At 37.7% G+C, this 24,447-nt stretch overlaps 1 protein-coding gene across 4 annotated transcripts in view; it reads left to right on the top strand.

Moving 5' to 3' along the window:
* The window catches only part of Stk39 (serine/threonine kinase 39), a 268,613-nt gene that overhangs the window by 154,434 nt on the left and 89,732 nt on the right, over window positions 1–24,447 (top strand). For 3 of the 4 annotated variants that reach the window (XM_078017531.1, XM_005315694.4, XM_078017533.1), the window contains exons 11-14: window positions 4,859–4,981; window positions 5,104–5,133; window positions 13,007–13,069; window positions 15,354–15,421. In XM_078017531.1, the coding sequence (XP_077873657.1) occupies window positions 4,859–4,981; window positions 5,104–5,133; window positions 13,007–13,069; window positions 15,354–15,421 (284 nt within the window). The remainder of the gene's footprint in view (window positions 1–4,858; window positions 4,982–5,103; window positions 5,134–13,006; window positions 13,070–15,353; window positions 15,422–24,447) is intronic. The other variant, XM_078017532.1, reaches the window with a different exon arrangement.

The following is a 24,447-nucleotide window of genomic DNA, read 5'->3' as shown; positions in this document are numbered from 1 at the left end:
AACAAAGGATAAAAGAGGGAAGCGATTTGATACTCAGAGACTGGTCAGTAGTTTGTTTTATTAGGAGAGGCCAGAGATCACTGTTGAAGGGACCTGATGTACAGTAGCAGTTGAGGAGGTCAATTTGCAAAATGTAATGTCGGATAGATCTGAGTGTGAGGAAAGACCAACATGTATTAATAACAATATCACCCTTGAGGTCTTGAGTGTTTATTATGTTTAAGCCTCGTGGTAGGATCTTTATATGATTGTGCTTTTTGCCACCATGATGGGGATGTGGGTGGCAGTCTGGGGGGCATGGGGAGCTGTTAACTCAGACAACACTGGAAAAAGTCTGAAGGAAGCAGGGGGTGGAGGATTAACAAATGGGTTGGAGGTAACAAATTCAGTCTTGAGAAATGGCTGAGATGTTCATATCCAGCCGAGCACATGAAAAACAAGATGAGGAGATGAAGTTTCCAAGGACATCTCAAGTTGTATGCAGGGGAGGAACAGCCATGTTTCTGGTAAAGACAGAGTACAAAGAATAGCAGGAGGCAGAGAAGGATAAGAGAGGTAGAAGGAACAATGTCATGAACACAGGATTGAGAGCTAAAGGTCAGAGAATAGGGTCAGTTGTGTTTGCAAGAGATGATGAATGTATGTCCAGGATAATCCCAGGGCTGGCTTCTCAGGAATGGGTTGAATTGAGGGACCATATGGCCAGGGGCCAGGGATGGGGTACCAGGAAGTACAGCATGGAGCGTCAGCTGTGGGCTACAAGTCTTGCATGATGGGGAGTAAAGCGGGCAGGCAGGAGAGGACCTAGGCTGGAGGGGACAGTGAGGCCAGGCATCAGGTGCAGAATGGAGGTACTGCTGAGAGAGGTGGTGCTCAGAGGGGGCGATGCCAGACTATGAGCTGCAGAGACAGTAAAATATTTATTGCTGAAACCTTATTGAAGTCTCATTATATTTGTTAATATTCGATCACATAGAAGGCTCTTTGTTTGCTTGGCAGTGCCTCAAGTACATTATAAACAGAAATTAATTAGAAACATTTTATATACTTCTAGTTAATGGAATTCCTGAGACTACAAATGTCATTGACTTCTGCCTTCTGTTCTGTCCTGTGTGTCCTCGATGGGCAGACAGAGGGTGAGCTCCCTGGATGACCCAGGTTTAGTTGGTGGTTGGGAACACTGTAGCTTCATCAGGTAGAGGAGAGGCCAACCCAACCATAGGATTTCCAGTAAGGAGGAAATCATTCATATGAAGTCCCATGTCCAGGGTGAAGTTAATGTGGCAGTGGAAGAAGCTGGCAGGTGGTGCAGAAGGGGATGGGCATGCCAGATTGAGAACCATTCTACTAAACTGTGGTCAGTATTTCTTTGGGTCACATTTTATCATAGTATGTTGGAGTCACACACTTCCATTCCTCACATCGAATGCCCTTCCTAGAAAGTTCATCTTTTGGCTTTCTTATATTTTCCCCCATATTCTTCCTCCCTGTTCTGGTGTCAGAGGCCAAGCAGCCTCCCTGAGATCCTGTACCTGAGATCCTGTACCACCTCTTACTTATAGAAAGCTCCTGCTCAGAGGGACACTAGAATGATTAGGCGGAGCACTCTGGCAACTTTTCTTTCTACCTTGCTGCCCTGTTCTTCCCCTGGCTGCTGCCTCCCAGCCCTGCCTTGGACATCTGGCCTGGTGGCCACCAGAACTGACCAGTGAGCCACACGTCTCCTCTGTCTGTCCAGCTGAGCCCATCTTCTTCCTTTGTCAGAATCATAACTTTGGTTCTTTTCTTTAATGAATTTTCATTAAAATGTTGTATAGAGAATGTGAATATTGCTCTCCTTTTCAGGTTTGGTGTAAATATAACTGTTTAATTGTATTTTATTTCAGGTATGGGAATAAACAGTGTTGCATGCAAAACGTTTTCTAACCTCATTATTGTTGACTGTGACTTGAGGAATTTGTGGAATTATGAATTCCTCTAGGTGCTACTTAATTTGAGCTTGTTTCTCATAGAAGCACTGAAGTTTTTTTTTTTTTAAACTCTTGACCAAAAATAGAGAATAAATCATTCTACTACCTTTTGGTTTTACTAAATGAGCAAATCATTTAATTGAATAGGAATGATGCAAATAGAATTCTAAGGTAAATAATCTCCCTTGTCGTCATCGAGGAGATAGGGTGAGAATAAAAAGTATCACACCTGTTTTTGGAGTTTTTAATTTTTTAAACTCTTCTCCAGTTCCTAAATAAGAAGATCATTTGCTAAACTAAATGAGGCTTAGCTGCCTTGCTTCTGAAAGGTAAAAGTTGTTCTTCATCTCTACAAACTCCCTACAAGGATGTAACTTTGTAAAATTGATTTCTGTTCTTTCACTAGAAGTCATTGTCATATAAATACACCGTGAAACCTGGGTTTCAAATTTTGCTGCAAGTTTATTCCTAGGAGTAGGCCAGGGGGACATTCTCAAAGACAAACTTGGCCTCTTGTTCTCGCCACTGTTATATCTATATTTTTCCCTACCTAGATTTTTGAATGTTCTTTGTCTTAATTTAGTCAATATTTATACTTAACTTGTTTAACTAATATTTGTCACGTAAAGGCTTGGTCCCATCATTTTTTGAATGTGTAGGACTGTAATCCTAGACTTTTTTTGTTTTATCTTTCTCTTTTCTAGCAAATAAAACTGCAAGAGACAACCAGGGTTCTGAGATAAAATAGAAATGGAAGAGGCCATTTTATTGTTTGTAGTTTGATCTGCTTGTGGAAATGGAACTGATCTTGTAAATATAGACCCAGAGATCGGAGGGTGAGCTGGGGTACACAGCTGGACTGTTTCCAGGAAGAGCTTTCCTTGGTATAATCTCTCGAAGAATACTAATTCTCATTATTTTTGTAAGGTAGAGTTTTATTCTGTTCCTGACACATAGTTTTCTCACTTATTGGATAATAGTTTGTTTTATAACAGATAAAGCTTTAAATTTTTTCTTTTCAGTGTAGTCTTTAACACATGGCCCTTGCCATGATCAGTGTTGCCAAGAAAATAATTCATTTTATTGTATATGTCAACAGAAAATTGTTTTCTTTTCCCTTAGCAATTTCTTTGTAGCTTTAAAATGAGCAATCTCTTCTGAAAATCCTGAAGTGTATCTCAGCATTTTTTTTTTCCTATAGTACTTTGCCATCATCCATAAGCACCATTAAGATCAGTATCATTAGAACAGGATTTTACAGGAACTCAAAATCTAAGTGGAACAAATATCTTACATCAAGCACTCAAGGGGTTTTAACTAAGTCCTAAGTGTTTCAAAGGTGAATTCATTAAGAATTTTTTTTTGGATTGGAGAAAAAAACTTTTAAAATAATCATAACTATATGCAATTACTAATAACTTTTTACTTGCCTTTTAACTTTCTCTATTGGAGCTCAGATCTTCTAGACCAAGTGATGAGGATTACTTTTGCAGATTATATGGCAATGCCCTCCAATTTAACTTAACTGTGAGCATGTACTGCTTGTGGCTTCACATTGACCTGAGATGAATAAATACTTGATTTAAGTTCTTTGGTGCTTCCTTTGAGTTTAATGATGTGCCTGTGATATAATTAAATAATTTCTATTATGGGAAATGGCCTTTCTTCATATCATACTCTTTCAGAGTCTTCACAGGACATTTTTAATCCCTTCTTTCTGATAGTCATTCAGTGGCATAAGGAGATTGGTAGTCTGAAGCTTCGTTTCTCCCTAGATTTTGTCTTCATAGCATTGTCATCTCAGGGCACTTTCTGGGCCTTCATCTCCTTGTCTGTAAAATGAAGGGGTTGAATTGGAAGTCAGAAAGGTCATTTGTACTCCAAGATCCTCTGATTCACTGGGCCATGAGCTGTTACATCACATCATCTTCATCTGCTACCGTGTTCTGTTTAATTAGGACTCAGTACATTTTTTCCCCCACTTTCAATTCTTATCCTTTATTTTAGTTCTAGAATAGAAGTAGACTCATGAACCTTAAGATTTAGGATTTCTTTTTTGTTTTACTATACTTTTTAAGGCAAATTACTTTGGTTAAGGCTCATTCTCAGTCATCCTGTCCTTTTAAAAATGTTACTTTACCACAGACATCTGGAAGGCATGCCCCATGGGTTACATTTCTATCCTAGTTCAAAAAAAAAAAAGTTGAAATAATTGAGGAAGCCAGCCTGATTATAACCTAAACACTAGCAAGGCTGTGGATGATCATGCTGCATGGGTACAATCTCATATGAGTCTCTAGTTTACTACACAAAGTGTGTTAGGATTAGCTTGTTACTGTTTGTTTGCTTAAATAGGTTGAGCAGAATCCTGGAAACATGGGCATGATGTCAGGTTCTAGAAAGAGCCAGGCAGCCACAGAAGGGTATTTGTTCTGTGGTCGTAGGTTTTAGCTAGCTGGGACCTCTAGTCTGGTGTGCTTCATTGGGCTTCTGGGTTTCCCTGCCTTTGCTTCGTCAGTGGTCCATTGCTTGTGTGTGTTTCCTTAGGCAATTCTGAAGCCTATCACATGGCCTTGTATATGTAGTAACTGATAAAATGGTTAACTGAGTTAAAAGTGAACAATGATCTCAGTGTGTAATGGCTTATGTGTGTGGTGTTCTTCCAAAATAGTTGCGTTTCAAGAACACAATATTTTTGGAAGGAGAATGAGTGTGGGAGTCTGGAGGCTGTGTGGTCTCTTTGGGTGTTGATTTCTAGCTATCGCTGGACTGATAGCCATGGGGGCATCTTCAAGGTGGTGTGTGTGTTCCGTGTAGCTCATACAGCAGCACCAGCGAGCCCTGCAGATTCAACTAGTGAAGTGTGGTGTGGGCTTGTTTTGATTCAGGTAAGACGAGTTCCAGGATCAAGCGGTCACCTCCACAAAACCGAAGACGGGGACTGGGAGTGGAGTGACGACGAGATGGATGAGAAAAGTGAAGAGGGGAAAGCAGCCGCTTCTCAGGAAAAGGTAAATGACACCAGTGACCAGTGGCAAATCTGCATGCATTATATTTCTGAAGAATGTGTGTGTGTGTGTGTATGTGTGTGTGTGTGTGTGCACATATTAATGAGTACATATTTGTTTTACAGTCACGAAGAGTAAAAGAAGAAAATCCAGAGGTGAGCAGCAGTTCTGTCAGTCTGTCTGTCTATCTATGTCAGTATGTACTTTTCCATCACTTCATTCTGCCCTGTGGTATCAGTCTAATCCATTTAGGAGATAGACTGAAAATCTCACAGAGTAGGGAAAAAAAGGGAAGGTACATCAATGTTGTAGGCCCCAATTCTGTCTTGAGTTTCTTCTGGCCTGCACAGATTGCAGCAAATTACTTTACTCTGAGCCTCAATTTCCCTTGCCTTTAGAACAAGGAACAATCAGAGTACTTGTAAGGTTGCTGTTGAGGATTGATTAAATCATGTTCATAAGGTACTCAGTGGAGGCCTTGGCATCAGCTGGGTAATAATAATTACTTTTAACTCTTAGTGTTACTGACATTTAGAAAACATAGGTGAGCATACAGGCAAAATTTCTTCTGAATCTTCAATTTACAGTAATACAGATACTAAATGGTTAGAAACACTATTTGTCTTGATTTTTAAATCTCTGAAGTAACTAGGTAAGCAAGGTGCACTCATTTAATGACTTCATTTTTAAGAACTGCTCATCTTTTGATTAAGGGATCATTTTTCATTTAATTCCTCCATCTGATTAATTATCCTAATCCTTAATGTCTAGTCATGACTATAGCTCAGTAATTCTCTTAGAGGAAATTTGATCATATTTAAATAGCTCCAAATATTTTAGACTTAGTAATTAATATAGACCTTATTAAATTCTCATTATGAAAACAGAAAGTGTTGGGCTACAAAGTATGTCCATCCCAACTTTTTAAGATTGGTAGGTATTTCCTTTTATTTGGGAGGAGCAAATCTCACCATGGGGTTTTAAGTGGCAATAGACAGCTGGGCATTTTAAGAGTGATTGACAGAACTGCAAGCTCCTCTCCCTTTGTTCTCCCATCATCATCCTGGCCACTGTAGGTCTTTCCTGGGTGTTTTCAGTGTACCTGCCTCTCAGTGATAGCGCTCCTTCAGGTCCTATTGAGAGAACAGGATCATGGAGACATGATAATCACATGAATTATTTTTCCATTTCACATGTAAAATATAAGCTTTGGTCAAGGACATTTTTCCCCTGTGCTAGGAGAAATGGTGATAAGCATCAGAGCAGGGCATGTTGGCTACCCTTTTAGAATGTTGTGCTAGAGTTTAGATGTTGTGCTGGAGTTTTAGAATGATCTTAAGTAGGTCTCATGTACTCTGTCCTCTCATTGCCCACTTTCCCATTTAATCTGGAGCAAAGCACAGAGTACAAGTTTTTTCATCTGTTGCTAAGAGTATCTCTAATTAAAAGGACGAGTTCTTCTTAGAAGTAGAATATAGTGAGATGCTTTAGGTAGTGTCATTGACCCCAAAAGCATTCATTATTGGTTTATTACAGGACATCTCCACTGAGTGATATTCATTGATCTTGCCTTGCTAATATAGAGTAATGGGTGTTGGTCTTTTTCTCATGAGAATTGGTTAAGGGAATATCTTACTATGTTCTCATTGAAATTGCTGATAACTTATTTGGCTAATGGCAGGATGTTTTTGGAAAGAATATTTTATGCACAGGTAAGAAAGGGAATAATGTAGGGCAAACTGTGAGTTGATTCTTAAGCATCACTGTTGATCTTGATGGGGATTTGAAAGTTGTAGGCAATGCATAGCATCTAGACTCATTTGATTTCCTAGTGGAACGTTTCTGTCACAGATTGGTACAAATTTAAGGAAGCATATGAATAGATTTCTCAATTTTGTGGAAGCATACATGTTTCATGTAAACACTACCACTACATTTTAGGAATGACCTGACCCGGTTTCTTGGGCCAGTATTCTAAACTCTTGATAGTGCTGTCATTTCAGTATCCTGAGCTGTATTACCAGTTGCTTTCAGCTTTTAACTAAAATAGTCCTCTGATGTGTTAGCCACCCCCAACTGCTTCCTATAATTATGGAGAGCATAAAGTATTTTATTTATCTATTATATAGGGAATTAAAAAGTTAAATTTATTAATACTTAATGTACCTATGTATGTGTGTATATATTATATATAATATTTGACACACATATTAAATATGTGCCTGCTGTGTTTTAGGAAATGTTGGGAACATATCAGTGAGAGAAACAGAGCAAAATCACTGTCCCTGTGAAGCTTAATAGGAGTTAATAATAAATTATTATTATTATAGTAAATCTTTTAATAGTAATAAAAATAAATCATTAATTCGTAAATTATTATTACAGTAGGATAAGAGCAGTATGTTAAAAAAAAAGAATATGTGGAGGTAGAGTGTGGGAGGAGGCTGTGATTTTTGTTGAGTTGGTCAGGGCAGGCCTGATTGAGAAGGAACAGAGAGCAGATTTGAAAAGGGCATAGGAGAACTGGAATTAATAAAAACTAAAGACTGCTGTTATTTTGCTACCCTCTTGCCCCTGTGGCTGACACTTCCTTCCACAGAAGTTATCAGTTGGCAGTGTTTCTTGAGAGACTTTTTTTGTTCATTTCTATATAAATATGTACTTAAATCTTCCATATCATCTAAAAAACCATGAATGGAATGATAAAACTATAGTGTTTTTGCATATGCCTTATTTTCTTGGAAATCTATTCATATTAAATATTGTAACTACCTCTTTATTTTTAATTGTGGCATAGTGTTACTTTAGATGGATGGAAATGGTTTATTTAACTCTTTCTTTCTTGGCAGTCATTTTGATTGTTGTACAGATGTCATTCCCTTCACTTTTTTTGTGAATGCACTTGGGTCAGCACATCTGCAAGTACAGTATAGATACTTAGAATTGGGATTGCTTGGTTGAAGCATCTTCAGATTTTGGATTTTCATAGTTGCTATCAGTAACTAGATCAATGTATATCTTTAAGCATCTTTGAGAACGAAATGCTTATCTGTGCAAAATGACACATTTAAATGCCAGAGTAATTATATTTTGATAAGCTTTTCAATAATGGTTGTCATTTAAATTGCAGTCTAGTTGTGCTTTGACCATAAGCTGGTAGAAGTCTGGGCTAGTATTTTATGCATATGTGTGCTCCCCTTGCATACATGATTGTTGGTGACATGAACATCCATGCACAGAAGTAAAAACAAGAAGCAAGTATATGAACAGGCATGTTGTATTTCTGAGGAGGTCAGAAATGGGAATAACGATCAGAAGATATTATGTAATTGAGGTAAAGTGCAGAAAAGGTAGCCTTAGTAGTGCTATGTTTTGACAGTAAAATGCTACAATAAATGGGGGATATTTTAGGCATGCATAATTTGTGAGATGCTGTTTGATCTCTGGGAAGTGCTGGGGTACAAAGTATTACAATATTAGTTGGTGAAGATTGAGAAAGCCAAAGTAGGATCTTTGTCAGAGGGATCTTGGGAAGATGCTGCTCATCCTGGAGTATATTTGGAGGCCATTCTAGGTATGTCCAGGAGAATTTCAAATATAAACAATACATTTTCAGGGTTACACCATTAATCTTAAGATTCATAGCTAGGTACTTTGAAAAATTGGTCATGTGTTCCTAGAGCAATATTTTAGAAATAGTCTTGCAAAACTATTAGTCACCCACTAGTAATTAATGATTTGTAATAAGTACATATTTCATTCTCATTTATTTATCATCTTATTCTATTTGGATAGAAGAAAACTTCAGAGACTAAAGTTTAATAATTACAGTATTATTCATGATAATATAGTTAAGTAATTGATAAAATATGTAAACTGTATCTGATGTCTCTGGAATTGGGTTAGCCATTGTGGAAAATATACAGTAAGAGAAGAGCACCTGCTTTCTGGAAGCTTCTATCTTTTGAAGCCTGTAGCAGAGTGCCTTTTGTGGGTAGTGTTTCCTACTTATATATCTTCTTATCTCAAACTTTCCATCTGTTATCCTCTTATTGACCTTCTTTTGATCAGTGGTTTTGGAATTTCTTTTTTTTGAGGCTCTGAGATAATAAGTACTTGTTTAATGACTTTTTGTCAATTTTACATTATAATCTTGATTTTCTACATGAAAAGTGAAATAAACTTTATTTTTAAATTTAGTTTCCTTTGGTTTTTCATTGAATGGAGGAAGATGTTCGCTAGGGCTTCGGTTAAAGCAACAATTTTTTTACAGTGTCACCTCAGATAGGTGGCATGAGAACAAATGATTCATAGCCCTGCTCAACGCCAGAGAAAGTGAAAGATTTAAAATATTCAGTGCCTGGATTCAATCACAAAGCCACAGATGCTAATTTACTAGTTAGGGGTGATGTCCCAGCTACAATGCTTTTCAGAGGGTTGATCCTGTGATTCTGATTTGTGGCCAGGTTCAAGGTCTACTGACTATGAAAACGTCACAAATCAGGCTGAATCCAGAAACCCAAAGAGAAATCAGGAAGATTCTGTTTTAAATATCTGCGTATCAGAAATTTCAAAACAAAAGAAAGAGAAAGGCAAAAGGAAAAACATTTTTAGAAATCTCTTGGAGAAGTCCTTACTCAACCAGGCTTAATGAAACAGGAGTAAAGATTTTTGGTTGAAGCCCAGCAGGACCCACAAAAATACATTGAAGAGGTTTGTCATGGAGACTCTAGTCTAGCTTAATTATGAAAATCTTTCTGTTTCTTTACTCTGAGATCTTATCTCAAGGAGAAATGCATTTGATGTGGATTTAGATTGGGGATGTTTTTACTAGATATTAGGTATAATGAGAAGGTTAAATTTATTCCTTATATTATTCATTATTGTTACATAATGGTTTTTAAGACTGCCACTAGCTTTTAAAAATTATTTCTGATGAAACTTGTTTTCCAAATGCCCATCAACTCTTAAACATGTTTTATTCTCCACTCCACTTTTGTGGTACTAGGAACTGAACCCAGGGGTGCTCTACCACTGAGCTACATCCCCAGCTCTTTTTATTTTGAAACAGTGCCTCACTAAATTGCTCAGGTTGGCCTTGAATTTGGCAATCTTCCTGACTCTGTCTCCTGAGTCACTGGGATTACAGGTGTGTGCCATTGTGATTGGCTGCATATTTGTTTTTATATCTATTTGTAGAAGGAGAAAACATTTCATTTCTGCCTCTAAATTTATTACAGTTAGCTTTAGTCATCTTAGACTGCATTAATATGATACTTTAATTATGCCACTTTCTAAAGTATGTTATCACTATAGGTAATTGGCCTTCTGAGTAATGTTGGAAGTTAGATTTGTGATCAGAAATCTGTTATATTTCTGAAAATAAACTTTATTTTGGAATAATTCTAGACAGAGAAATGGTACAAAGATAGTAAGTGCAGAGTTCCTTTTCATGCCCCACCTGGTTTTTTTCCACTGTTAATTTCTCCTGGAATCCAGGTATGTGTATCACAGCTCAGAAAATAATACTGTTATATAACTATCAACTAAACCCTCGAATTTATTCATATTTTACTAGTTTGTCCACTAATATTCTTTTTCTTTTCCTGGATGCAAACCAGAATACCACATTGCATTTAGCTATGTGTTAAAAATAGAAAAAGAAAAGATTAGGCAGAGTTCTATGAAAGCTGTAAAGCAGATGATTTTTTCTTCTGTCCATTTTGAGATATTTTCCTCTCTTTTACCCTCTCCCAGATCCCCACTGAGGTTTAGTCATAGAGTGGTGTCCAACATTAATTTATTTTTCTTTCTCCTTTCTATTGAAACATTTGTTCTTTTAAATGCCCTTCTATTTAGGAGAGGGAAAACTGTTCAAAAGGGGGAATATATCTGATAAATTTCTATTATGCTGTTGATATGTAACAGCTGCTTAATGGGTTAGCATTGTTTTTTCTTTTTTGCAAGTTTTTCATTTAAGAGTATAATCAAAAGGCCATCCTCTAGTCTCATGGAGAGGATTCACAATAGTGATATTGGGCAACTGCACGGAATTGTCAAGGAAGATATTTTTGTATAGGGGGCTTTCAGCATCTGGACATCTTCCAAGGAATAATTTGCATTGCACTATTGAGAATAGAGGCTGGTCCTTTGGTTATATGCCACTTACACCTCCACAGTGACTCACAAGGCATGTGTGGTTCCCTTGCCCACTCCAATCATAAGCTCTCCGTCAGGCTGACTGCCCAGGAATCAAGGGACTTGGGTGGGTAATGGGCCTTCCCAAGGGAAGGAGTGCCGAAGTCTGGCTGGGTACAAAATCACGAGCCACTCACAGCCTTGTAGATTCAAACAGCAACTCTTTATTCCCGAACTCTCACCGGCACTCTACACGCACGTTCTGGGGAAAATACACACCTCCACTGGGCTCTGCATACCAAAATACTCTGTGAATCCCCGAGAACTCAAGGAGCGGGCGCCTGAGGCAGCAGGATACACCCTATTCCCAGCAGGATCCACCTTAAACCTGGAACCGCCCTATTCCCAGCAGGATCCACACCCTAAACCTGGAACCGCCCTAAACCCGGATCCGCCCTAGTCCTTGAGCAGGGTCACCTTTCTCAAACATTCATGCAATGTCACTGCAAATGACCTGGGTCCAAGGCAAGCCCATTTCCACAATGGAGAGTCCTCCCTCTAAGTAACATTGGGTAGGCTGACAAAGAAATTGCCATGCGTCATTCCTACTTGGCTATGGCTCTCAGCAAAGGAGATGTTTTCTCCTCTGTGTCAATGCTAGTGAGGGTGCTTAGCTTACCATTGTTCTTTGGCTAAAGGTAGGATATGCTGTACATGCTGTTGTAGCATGTGGTTGTACATCAAACCTAAATTCAGACTGGGGAATAAGACTGAATGATTCTTCCCAAGAGGTATTTGGTGTAGGCCATTGCCCTCTGGCTAATGAACAGATATTGTTTTTTTTTTCTTCTAACGTAGTTACCCCCCCCCCAACATTTTATTTTAATACATTCAAACATACAACATTAAAGCATTTCATTGTGAGTGCCATATACCTATCACCTAAGGTATAACTTACACTTGCTTTATGACATGCAAATCCATCTACTTATCCATATTCTCACCTGAATTTTTTGATGTACTTCAAAGTAAACTGCAGACCTCAGTATACTTCCCCTTGTTAGTTCAGGATGAACATAGTTATTTTTGAGGAAGCTCAGAGGGTATGAATTTTATATCCTTAAGCTTTAGACAATTTTTGCCAGAAAGAATTTCTGATTATTTTAGAATTGGTAGTAGGTTAGAAATGGAAGATCCTTTTCATTTGTTCTTATTGCTGTTTTTCTTTAGTTTTTTTATTTTTCTTTCTTTCTTTCTTTCTTTTTTGTTTCTTGTTTTGTTTTCTGTCTTTCAAGGTTTACTACAGGGCAGAGTTCATAAAAGTCAGTCATGAGGTAAAAATGATTTAGGTGTCAGCTCAGGGCCACAATTCCAATTTTTGAGAGAAAAATGTAACCTATCCTTCTGTTGGGGAAAACTATTTTAAACAACCCACTTAACCTTACACATTTGTGAATTACAATCAATAATTACAGTAATAATTAAAGGGGCAGGTTTTACTGAGTCTAAAACTTCTCATTAGATGAAAATAACTAATAAAAAAGTTGTTATCCAATTTAAAATATCAAATAGTCTATGCTTTTTCACTTAGGCTGAGTGGCTCTCTCAAACCCTATAGGTCGTCCTGGAGAACCCTTTAAAGACACAGATGCTCTCCCATCTAAACAAAATTCTGAATCACAGGCCAAGTGAGACCCAGGCTTCTATAGCACATTCCTTGAGTGATTCCAATGCAGGCAGTCAGAAGCATTTGGGATATAATTTAGGAAATACTACTGTTTTCAGATCTGAACATTATTGTCTCTGGCAGTTGGTACACAGTGTAACCACATTGACCTTAATGTCTCCTTTTGGCTTCCTTGAGTAGTATCATGGTGGTTCTCTTAACAGATCTCGGTGAACACCAGCAGAATCCCCGAGCAAATACAGTCCCTCTCCGTGCACGACTCTCAGGTAGGTTCCTTTGCCAGTCATTTCCATTAGAGAAGCTTTGTAGGCAGACCTTTAGAGAAACCCACCATTTAGGCAGGTAGACAATTTGAGAGTACATTGCCAAACCTGGAGCATATAAACTCTCCCTTTGAATAGATATGGAAAAAAAGGATGGTTATTATTGACCATCCTTTCACGACCTCCAGCCTTTAATGATAGGTTCAAGAGCAAGAAAAAATTACTAGAATGAAATTGCTGGGACTGTGGAAAGTACGCAAAGGAAAGAAAATGACTCACCCTTCTGTTATATTCCAGCCACACAACATTGTAGCTAATTGATACTTTTCTTTTGCTCCTGGTTGGATTTCTATAACCTCTTTTCATAATTCTTTTATTATTGAATTTTATGGGCCAATTCATCTCTACAACTTGCCTTGTAAAAATAATAGTCCAGTGACAGTGAAATGCGTGTACAATGCATTATTATAAAAGGTGTATGACAGAAGACCTGTGCGGTGAGTCATGCTGGGTGTAGTGAAGGATGCTGAGCAATTCAGGGCAAGGACTGTGGGTATAGAGTTGCAGTGTAGAGTCATATTCTAGTTCTGCTATAGAATCGGTAGGCAAATGCTTCTGCTCTCAAAGAGGTTATAATAAGCCAATCACCAAACACCAGAAGTCAAAGTTTTCTCTGATATGTGGAAGCTAACACACAATAAGGGGCGGAAGGGAGAACAGAAATTCAGTGGATTAGACAAAGGGGAATGAAGGGAAGGGAGGGGAGATAAGATTAGGAAAGACAGTGGGATGAAACTGATATAACTTTTCTATGTACATACATGAATGTGCCACAGTGAATCTCAACATTGTGAATCTCAACATCGTGTATATCCATCAGAAATTAATTAAAAAATAAAAAAACTATGGCAAAAGTCAGAAAGATCAATAGAGGGAAGGGAGCAGGGGTTAGGAAAAGGGAAGGGGAAGGAGAGGTATTGGTATCTGAGTTAGAATATGATATATTCCATGCTTTTATAATTATTTCAAAATGAATTCTACTATCATGTATAACTAAAAAGAGTCAATAAAAATTTGGCATTCCTACCACAAAAAAAGTGATTATACTATAAAGCATCATCAGCCTTAGAATCACACAGTATTTTTTCCTAAATCTGTATGTTTAATTTAAATTTGTTTCTATTTTGCCTGATCTGTGTTTTAGAAAGCAGTTATTTATTTGGGAGATGGCTAGAGCAATGGGGTTTCTTGGTTGTGGAAAGCCTGTTTGAGGTCTGATAACCTGGCCTTTATCCTATGGCTGAGGAATCAAGACTTGCAAATATTGAGTAGTTTGTGCACACCACATGGTGTGTTTGACCTCACACCATGGGTCAGAGGCAGAACCAGAGTTCAGTGTAGGGCTTTGTGCTGTGTTAGTCAACTCAGTAAGAGATAAACAGTAGGGATTCACTGAACGATGAAAGGCAAATAATAATAATAACAAAAAAGAAAGCAAAGTGAGCAGGAAACAGCAAAAGGGATTATAATAACTAGAATTGTTTAATATTTTATAGTTTATGGCTCACTTTCATGTATATCATTTTCCCCAAAACTTTTTGAGGTAGGTATTACCCCTGCTTTGTAAAGGGGAAAACAAGTCTTTTCCATGGGCTTGTTCCATATTTACACAGCTAATAAGTGGCAGAGCCAAGTCTTGACCCTGAAGTCTTGTTATTTTTCTCTTCTTAGACAAATAAATCTACTAGTGGCTAAGGATTCATGGTAATAGGGTGGGGCTATGTGGCACAGGCACTTGAAATAGATAATCTATGTTCAAGGAAATAGGCCGTGGGTGAGAGAGGCAAGAAAGAGAAATGGATGCCTGTCCTACTGGTTCCACCTTCCTCTCCACCTTAAGGTTTAAGGTGCCCAACCTTTGTGCATCACCAAGGCCCAGTGGGTGAGAATCCATTGCTCTAGCTGTAGGGTGCCACTTTCGATGGCTCCACTTTGGATGGCTGACCCTACTTTGAATTTGCTGGAGCTTGTACCAGTCATTCACAGTGTCCACCCTACTACTGAGTCTCTCTCTTTGAAACATTCTGTCCACATTTGCAATGGGAATTGGGCATCATTCTGATCTTCACTTAGAGGTGTTTGTGCGGCCAAACAAAACCTGCAGGTCTGAAGTCCTAGTTTTGAAATTTCCAGAAAGAAAGGGATGCATGATTCAAAGGATATGGTGATCTTATTCATTCTTCTTCCAATAAAGTTTCCAACACCATTTGCTGTTGTGTTTTTAAAGGGCCAACCCAACGCGAGTGAAGACTACAGAGAAGCTTCTTGCGCTGTGAACCTCGTTTTAAGATTGAGGTAAATAATGCTGTTGTCTATTTTCCATCATTTTTCTTATACTACAATATTCTGATCTCTTTCATTAACTTTTCATGACATTAGCATAAAATAAAATTGTTTTAACTTACTTGATTTCCCCAAACAACCAGTGTATGCTATATTCCCCAAACTAATTGTGCTCTTTTAATTGCTTGCTAAAGAAGACCAAGAGAGAAAAGCATTATATGAGAGTCTGCAGACTCAGGGTACCCATCACTAAGCTTTTTTTTTTTTTCTTTTCTTTTCTTTCTTTCTGGGGTTTTTCCTTTTATTTTTTAACAATGTAAGATCACAGTAAGAGATTTTTAATGAGTTTCTTTCACACTCCAGCAGTCAGTCTCTGACAGAAATAAACCATGCTTGTACTACAAGTTGCCTGTTCAGAACATTTTTCAGTGGCAGGTTTGATCAGCCACTGTGGAGAAATGACAGATATATTTTGAAAGAGCCTTCATTCTTCTAGGAAATGGATACAAATATGGTGCCTGACAGTTGATAGCCTGGTGAATGAAAGCTGTTTCTATTTTAAGAAGTTTTTAATTTAAAGGTTTATCTGCAGATATTCTTTGTTGAGCATTTGGAATCTCAAGACAAAAGAAAACTGCTTAACCTCATTGTAAATAGCTTAATTTACCAGATCGGTCAGAATATTATCACATTTTGGGGGTATTCTAAAAAAATTGTGTGTGTGTGTGTGTGTGTGTGTGTTGTGTATTGTGTGTTCTCCTTCGGACAATTATGCAAATAAAATTTGGCTAATGACATGTTCCCATGTTCAGAACTACAAAAAATGGGTTTATCGTCATGGTTAGTTTCTGCCCTCTAAGTTGTCTTGTCCATCAGGGCAGATTATCACCACCAATCACCTTTACTTCTGACAGTCAATCTGCAGTGCATGTTCACATACTTACCAGGAGAACCTTATAGGAAACTTGGTTGTGGTTTAATTCGGAGATGATTTCCCAGCCAAGAAGTGCAACTATTACAAGACTATTTTCCTGATATTTGAAAGTAGCCTTGATTATTATTCACAATTAGCAAATTTACCTCTGCCAAGGAATGAAGCAGACTTTTCCCTTTTGTTTGCCTTTACAATCAGATATTTCTTTCATTTATTTTTCACTTGTTCAATTATTCATTCATTCAACCAGTATTTATGAGGAACCTACTCTGTGCCAGGTCTAGTGTTTGTCATTGATGTGCAGGGCTGAGTGAAACTGCAGAGTTTACAGTCTCACTCCTTGAGTATACAGAGTTGGAAGTGACCTTGAGAATCTGTAATCAGGCTCCTGCTTTATATATGCAGGATTCTTTTCTATGATGTTTCTGCTAGATGCTCATCTAGCCCCTGAGTCTACCTCGGCTCTCTTTTTCTCCACAATTGCCCTTTTGACGCTGAAAAACTTTGTTGATTCCTCATCCTTCTGAGGATTCAAATGACCTTCCTATTTTGGGCTCCTGTGAGCTTTAATTATGCCCCATTGAGTAAATGGCAGACTTTCTGGATAAAAGTCTTCCCAGATATGTGCCCATAAAAAGCATGATCCTGAGCCTTGCCCTAGTTATTGTTTTGTTCTAGGTACTAGAACTATATAAAACAAATGCATTTCCTCTCTTTTCTGAGAGAACCATTTGTATATTTTCAGGGCTCGATCTTCCCTTTTCCTAGGTAAAAATGCTGCAGATATCTTTAGCCTTGCTTCTTATAACATAGTTTCTACCTTGCCCTGTAGTCCTGGTTGCTCACTTTTGTTAACATTTAGTCTGTACCTGTTTTGGTTACCTTTCCCTTTATGGGTCTTACGTTGTCATATTTATAAGCTTGGAGATTAGATCACTAATCTTGCAAGATGCTCCATGAAGAAGGGCTCTACATTTAAATAAGAAATAATGTATACTATTCATCTGTTTGCATAACACACACACACACACACACACACACACACACACACACACACACAAGACTTTTTTTGGAAACCATAGGAACATTTAAATGTTCTAAAAAGTTCCACAGGACAGGAATTTGTTTTAGTTTGTTTAATCTAAATCCTTTTGACCCAGAGGTCTTTTCATGCAGTTATTTCCCAGTTTTAACCGTGTCCTATTTGATTGTAACGCCCATGTTTAAACAGGACTCCCATGTGGTCTGAGCAGGGTGGAATATGATAGGAAGGTCATGTGATGTTTTTGCAATGCATACTCTTTCTCCTTTATCAGTTCAGGTTTTCATTGTTTTCTGAAATATCAGTGCATATTGGTGACATAGTTGTCATGAAACAACAGCAACCAAAACAATCAATTTTTTTTGTTTCTAAGCTTAGTTCTGAACCACAGCTCATTTTGAAACTTTGGATGTGACTTAGTTTTCACTAGAACATCCACCTGTGAGCATTGACACATGTCGTGCCCACCACATATTTCAGTCATGATCATCTGTGTATCATATTAGTTACAATGTTTGGCTAAATGTCACTTTCCCATTGGATGAATCTTTCTTTTAATCTTAACCTAAAACATTGATTAGTGCATTTAGTAGTTTAAGGGAGGGCCAGGTCTTCTGGCATTTGTTTGAAGCCACTCATTTTTTAAAAATTTGGTTTTTTTTTAATTGACACAAAATGATTGTACATATTTATGGGGTACAATTGATATTTTACAGTGTCTAGTGATCAAATTAAGGAAATTAGCATTTCCATCACCTCAAACATTTAGTGTTGGACAGATTCAAAATCCTCTCTTCAAAGTATTTTAAATATATATAATAAATTGTTGTAAAGTATACATTCCCTTTATACTATGAAACTCTAGAACTTATTTCTCCTTTCTAATTATATTTTGGTATCTGTTCACCAATCTTTCCCTATTTCCCTTCTCTCCTAATCTTGTAGCCTCTAAAGACCACAATTCTACTCTCTTTTTCTATAGGATTCACTTTTTAAACTTCTTCCTATAGAGAGATTATTTGGTCATCTTGTCTTTCTATGTCTAGTTTATTTCCCTTATCATAATGATCTCTAGGTCCATTTATATTGCTTCAAATGACAGGATTGTGTGATCTCCTTCCGACAATTATGCAAATAAAATTTTTGTGACTGAATAGTACTCCATGGTATGTGTATTTGCACCACAATTTATTACATTCGTTAGCTGATGGGCACTTAGGTTATTTCCATTACTTGTCTATCATGAATAGTGTCCCCATAAACATACAAGTGAGTACAGGTGTCTATTTGACACACTGGCTTTCTTTCTTTTGGATATATACCCAGTAGTAGAGGTTCTGGGTTATATGTGTTCTATTTTTATTTATTTTAGAAACCTCCATACCATTTACAAAATGGTTATATTCATTTATATTTACTCCAACAGTATAACTAGTTTCCCTTTCCTCTATATCCTTGCCCGCACTTGTTTTCTTTGGTCTTTGTGAGGATAGCCATTCTAACTGGGGTGAGATGATATCTTTTTTTTTTTTTTTTTTGATTTTCATTTCCCTAATGGCTAGTGTTGTTGAGAGTCCTTGTACTTCATTGAGAAGTAGCCTTGGAAAAGTAAAAGTTAACCGCCCTTACATTTTTGTGAGCACTCTGTGCTAAAGTAAATGTAAGCTAAATGTTTCCTTCATTCTGTATATATTGAGCACCTACAAAGTGCAAGGTACTGTTCTGGGTGCTGTGATATATAGTAGCAGACAAAAAAAACAGATTTCTTTCTCTTATATTTTAAAGTCAGGGAGAGGGAAAAATGTAAGTATTCAAATTCTGTCTCTCATATCAATTCTCTGTCATATCAGTTCTCTGAAAGAAAAGGGGAAGGTCATTCTACATTAGAGAGGGTGTATTAGTTTTCCGTTGCTATGTAAAAAGTTACCACAAGCTTAGTGTCTTCAAACAGCAGCCATTTGTTATTTCAGCGTATCTGTGGATCAGAAGTGTGGCACAGCTTGGCTAGGTCACCTGCTCATTGACTCAAAGACTGAGTGCAAGGCATGCTCTGTTGCAGCTGAAGGTCCTCTCTCAAGCTCATATGGACTATTGGCAAAGTTGTGGGCTGAAGCCCTTAACTCTTGTAAGCCACCCCCTCCACTGAAAGTTCCACAACATGATTGCTTTCTCAAGAGCAGCAGGAGACCATCTTCCTTCCCTTCTAAGGTCTCAGTCCTTCTGGTAAAGATTTTGTCTCTTAAGTCAGTCTCACCTAAGGTAACCTCCCATTTGATGAACTCAAAACCAAGAGACTCAAAGCCATAATTCCATCTGCAAAATCCCTCCACTTTTGCCATGTATTGTAACTTAATCCAGGAGTGATATCCCATCTTATTTTCAGGTCCTGTTTATACTCCATGGGAGAGGATTGTGCAGGACATATATAGCAGAGAACAGAACTATTATGGCTGTCCTAGCATTCTGCCTACTATAGAAGACCTTTCTGAGTAAAGTGATATTTGAGCACACAGACCCTGTGATAGAAGAGAGGAATCAAGCCACAAGGTAGAGTGAACAGCAACTGTAAGGTTCTATTTGGGAAGCAAGTTTTAAGCAGGAGACCATTATGGGCAGAGTGGTAGGAGATGAGTTCCATAGTCAGTGCAGGAGCCCAGTCATGTAGGGCTCTGTAGCTTGTGGAGGAGATTTCGGCTTTCACTCTTCAAGTATGGGAAGCTGTTAGAGCCCCATGAGAAGAAGAGTGATATGACTGATCTCTGTTAAATTTTAAAGAGAGCTCTGCTGTTGCTTAATAGAGAACTGACTATATAGTGACCATTTAGGGTGGCAGCAAAAGCCCCTCAACAGGTGACTACAGAGCTTCAATGAATGATGGTGTGACTTGGACCAGGATGGGGACTAATGGAGGTAGTAAATAATAATTGACTTCTGGGTAAGAAGCAAGAACTCAAAGATTACTCAAGGTTTTGGCCTGAAAATATGGATTATTGGAGTTGTTGTTTCCTGAGTAGGACAAGAGAATTGGAGTAGAATCAAGAATTTAGTTTTTGACATGGTGAGTTTGAATCATATATTAGACATCGATATGGAGATGTCAACTAGGCATTTGGATGTGTGATTTCAAAGATATCTGAGCTACAGATGTAACTTTGAGAACTGTTGGTGCATACAGCATTTTAAATGATGAAATCAGATGAATCGTCTAGGGAGTGAGAGAAAGTGGAGAGAGGGCTAATATCACAGGTAATGCACAGGTAAGCAGACCCAGATTGAGAGGCAGAGGCTGGATAGGGAGAGGAGAATGAGGCTCCTATAAACCAAATGGAGGGAGCGTCTCCATAGTGGAGGAGTGTAAAGTTGCATCAAGTGCTGATAATAGATCAAATACAATGAGAATGAAGAATTCACCATTGTATTTGGCAAAATACATTTTTGACCTTGGCAAGAACTGTTTCAGTGGAGTGATGGGGACAAGAGCATTATCACACTGAGCTCAAGACACAATGGGAAGAATGATACCAAGGACAGATCATTAGTTAAACCAGATAATTCTTACTAGAAATTCTTCATACAGGGGAGCAAGAAAATGGGGTGATAAGTCAATGAGAATATGGGGTAAAGAGAGATTTTTTAAAAGCATGTTTATAAGTAAGTGGGAAAATCCACTTACTTATAAAGAAGAAAAGAAGAAAAAGATTATAAGAAGAAAAGATTGAGGGAGGAAACATTGTAAGGCTGATGTCCCTAAGCAGGTAAGTAAGGGTAAAAGTCAGATAGCCGTGTAGATGTCAGCCTTGGAGAGGAGAATGAAGGGTCCAGTGCAGGATAGTGCAGTCCCATGAGGAAATGCAGCAAAAGAGTCTCCCAGGAGGTTGATCAACCTGGGGGTGGTATGAAAGTCCTCTCTGTTGTTTGTATTGTCTAGGAAAATAAGGAAATTATTGTTTAAGAGAAGAAGGAAAGAAGGTGTTAAAGGTATATAGGAAGAAAAGAAGATAATTGTGCAAGAGAACAAGGGAGTGAATCTGTTAGGGAAATATGGTAAGATTAACAGGCTGCACAGGGATCATTTGAGGTAAATGACTATGAACTTTTAAGTGTCCTTAAAATGGACATTATCCTACAAGCCCAGAATGTAATATTGTGTGTGTATATGAGCCTAACTTAAATGGAAATACAACATTTAAAAATATTCATAAGGGTCCTTTGAGTAACACTGTTTAATAAGTAAATTCAGGCCATAGAATTGCCATCAAGATGACCTCTTATGTGCAAGGTGGCAGTTCTTGGCCCTCTTTTCTCACTGCCAATACCTGCTTATATGCCTGACTTTTTTAGAACCTTCAAAGCTATAAGCTCCCTCAGAATCAAAAGCCCGCCCTCTGGTATTGATCCCTGCCATACAATTTCTTCACACCTACTCCCCATTTGAAATTTACTCTGGATCATTTGTAACTCCTCTGGGCCCAAACAGCTATCTCCTGAACCAACCTGTATGGTAGGATGATAAAATGCTCTTCTCAGTCAAGGCTTATCAGATTTTGACACTAAGATCTTTTGTAACCCCCTTTCATTCAGTTCCAATGCGTGTCAAGACTCTGATATGTGTGTACATATCTGCACTTGCACGTATTTACATTTATATATACACAAAAAAAAACCTTGCATAATATGCATGTTCATTTTATACATGTCCTCCCTCCATTTCTGTCAATCACTGGCCTATTCAGTCTGTGGATATCAGCAGGCATGCTTGCCTTCTTTTGTCCTGAGGCCATTTGGGGATGTCATTCATGTGTGTTGTATTCCACAGATTAGTGGGTAGTAGACTTCAGTTCAAGCCAGCCTTCTATCAGTCCTAAACTAATGCTATGTGGGTGGCTACCCTCACCTCTTGGAAAGGTCACACTGACTTTTACAGACTCACCTTCTAGGAGCATGGCTTCCTTCCTCATTGCCTACCTGTCGGTCTCCTTTCCATCTTTTTAAAAAGCCTGTCTTTATTCTGTGAGTAGTAAACAGAGAAAAATTTTGCTTTTCCAAATGTCCCTTTTCTCAAGAAAGGACAAATACATTGTGGTTATAGGTAGTTTATTTCCCAGTTATTTATTCAGCTCTAGTGGGCATTGGCAAAAAACTAATTCCTTTCTTTAGAAGATGTATTATTGTTCTAATTTGCTTTTCAAAGTAATTTGTTATATGTAAGATTGGAAAATTAGATTTAAACTTTAGGTCTCAATGTTAAACCCTAGAGATAAAGTATAGATTTTTTCCTTTTTTTATGTGTACTTTGCCACATATTCTCTTGCCCATTATGTATGTAAATGTGATCTGTAACATAAAAAAAACAAATATAATAAGTCAGGTATGAGATAAGAAAATGTTCTTAAACACATCTCAAGAGAAAGCTATCAGGTGGGCCTCCTTATAATTTATATACTGTCAGGAGATGGAAATGAAATCTCTGACTTAAATCAAACAGTACACATACATTTTGCCATTAATATATTTTTCAAAATTTAAAAATAGTTGCATATTTGACATAAAACATGCATTTTTTTAGAATGAGGGCATTGATTTGGAAAAATGATAAACTTATCAGGAAAATTATTCATTCCTTTGTGTTCAGTGCTGTTCATACTTTGACAGACCAGCCCTATAGATTACGTTTATAGTTTTGCTAAAGACAGCCATAACAATCATCATGCCCATAGATATTTTGATAAGGTGTGTTCCATCAACCAGCTTATAATGAATTTGCTTTGTTTTTATACAGTAGTATCATTAGATCTTGATGGAACAGTTAAAAAGCCCCCAGATCAATGCAATGGTTTTGCTATTTGTAGGGGGAAAAAAATCTCTAGAATAAGATATTTATTTTAATAAAAATCCATCAGTATAATAATCATTGTCCAATTTGACATTATTTTAATTTCTCTATTAAAAGGTAAAGTGTAAAGAACAGGCTTATTAGTAAATTATGATTTCATAAGGAAAGCTAGATCTCTTAGAAACCGTGTTGATCGCTGTTTTAGCATTAGTATGCCTTAATTCTATCATATCATTATTGAGGAGGAATTAGAATCCTTAAGCTATTTTTCATCCTGAAAAATAGGGTTAATTTTATAATTCTTACTAGTTAAGTGGCTGGGAGGCTTGATTAATTTTTTTCCCCAAAAGGTTAGAAGGTATAGGCATAGTGTTCAGTTGAGCATTGCTTTTCAGTACATGTTCCTTTTCCCCCTCCTCAAAACATTACTTATTTGCTGCTTTCTTTGTGCAAGGCTTTGTTGAAAACCCCAAGATGAATAAGACAAGGCTTTTGCACTCCCAGAGCTTAGCATGTAGGCGGAGAGATCAGATCCGCACAAATGACTCTAATGCAAGGTAGAAAGTGATAAATGCAATATGAAGACAGATAAAAAGAAGAGCTGTGGGTAGTTAGAGGAAGGTGAGAGCCCTTTTGTCTGGATGTTATCTTTGGTTTGCTTGTTCCCATAGTAACTGGTGTTTGTGTTTTTCAGCAACCACATTTTGAGAAGAGTAATGGGTAGGGTGAATCCAGGGGCAGTGTCAGGCCATGGGATTTGGTAAGGGGCTTGCAGTCTTCAATTATTTTTGACAAGACCACGTTTATTTTTCCGTTAGTGGGATGTATTATTATGTAAGTGCCAAATTATTAGAAATATGGTTTTTAGCCTGAAAAATATTTGCATTTTACTTAACTTTTTGCATGTTCTCTTTGGTATTTTCTTTCCTTTGAAACTTAGAGTAATTGTTACACATTTTGGCTTTATTTTCGGTGGTATCCTTCAATGAAATGAGGTACGTACTATGAGCCAGGCAGTACAATAAGCATATCATATACTTTTTGGTTAATCATCATAAACCACCATAACACCAGTGCCATGGTTGTTAACATCTCACAGGTGAGGAGTTCATCGTTCAAAGTTGCTTAGTATTTGTCCAACACTATGAAACTCTTCAGAAGCAGAAATAGGTCTTGAACCCATCTCTGTTTAACATGCCAGTCTGTTCTTTTCCACTTGACCCTCTGGC

The sequence above is a fragment of the Ictidomys tridecemlineatus genome, chromosome 7, assembly GCF_052094955.1.
Source record: "Ictidomys tridecemlineatus isolate mIctTri1 chromosome 7, mIctTri1.hap1, whole genome shotgun sequence".
NCBI classification, from domain to species: Eukaryota; Metazoa; Chordata; class Mammalia; order Rodentia; family Sciuridae; genus Ictidomys; species Ictidomys tridecemlineatus.
The sequence above is the reverse complement of the archived record's forward strand: the minus strand, read 5'-3'. Positions and strand labels throughout refer to the sequence as shown.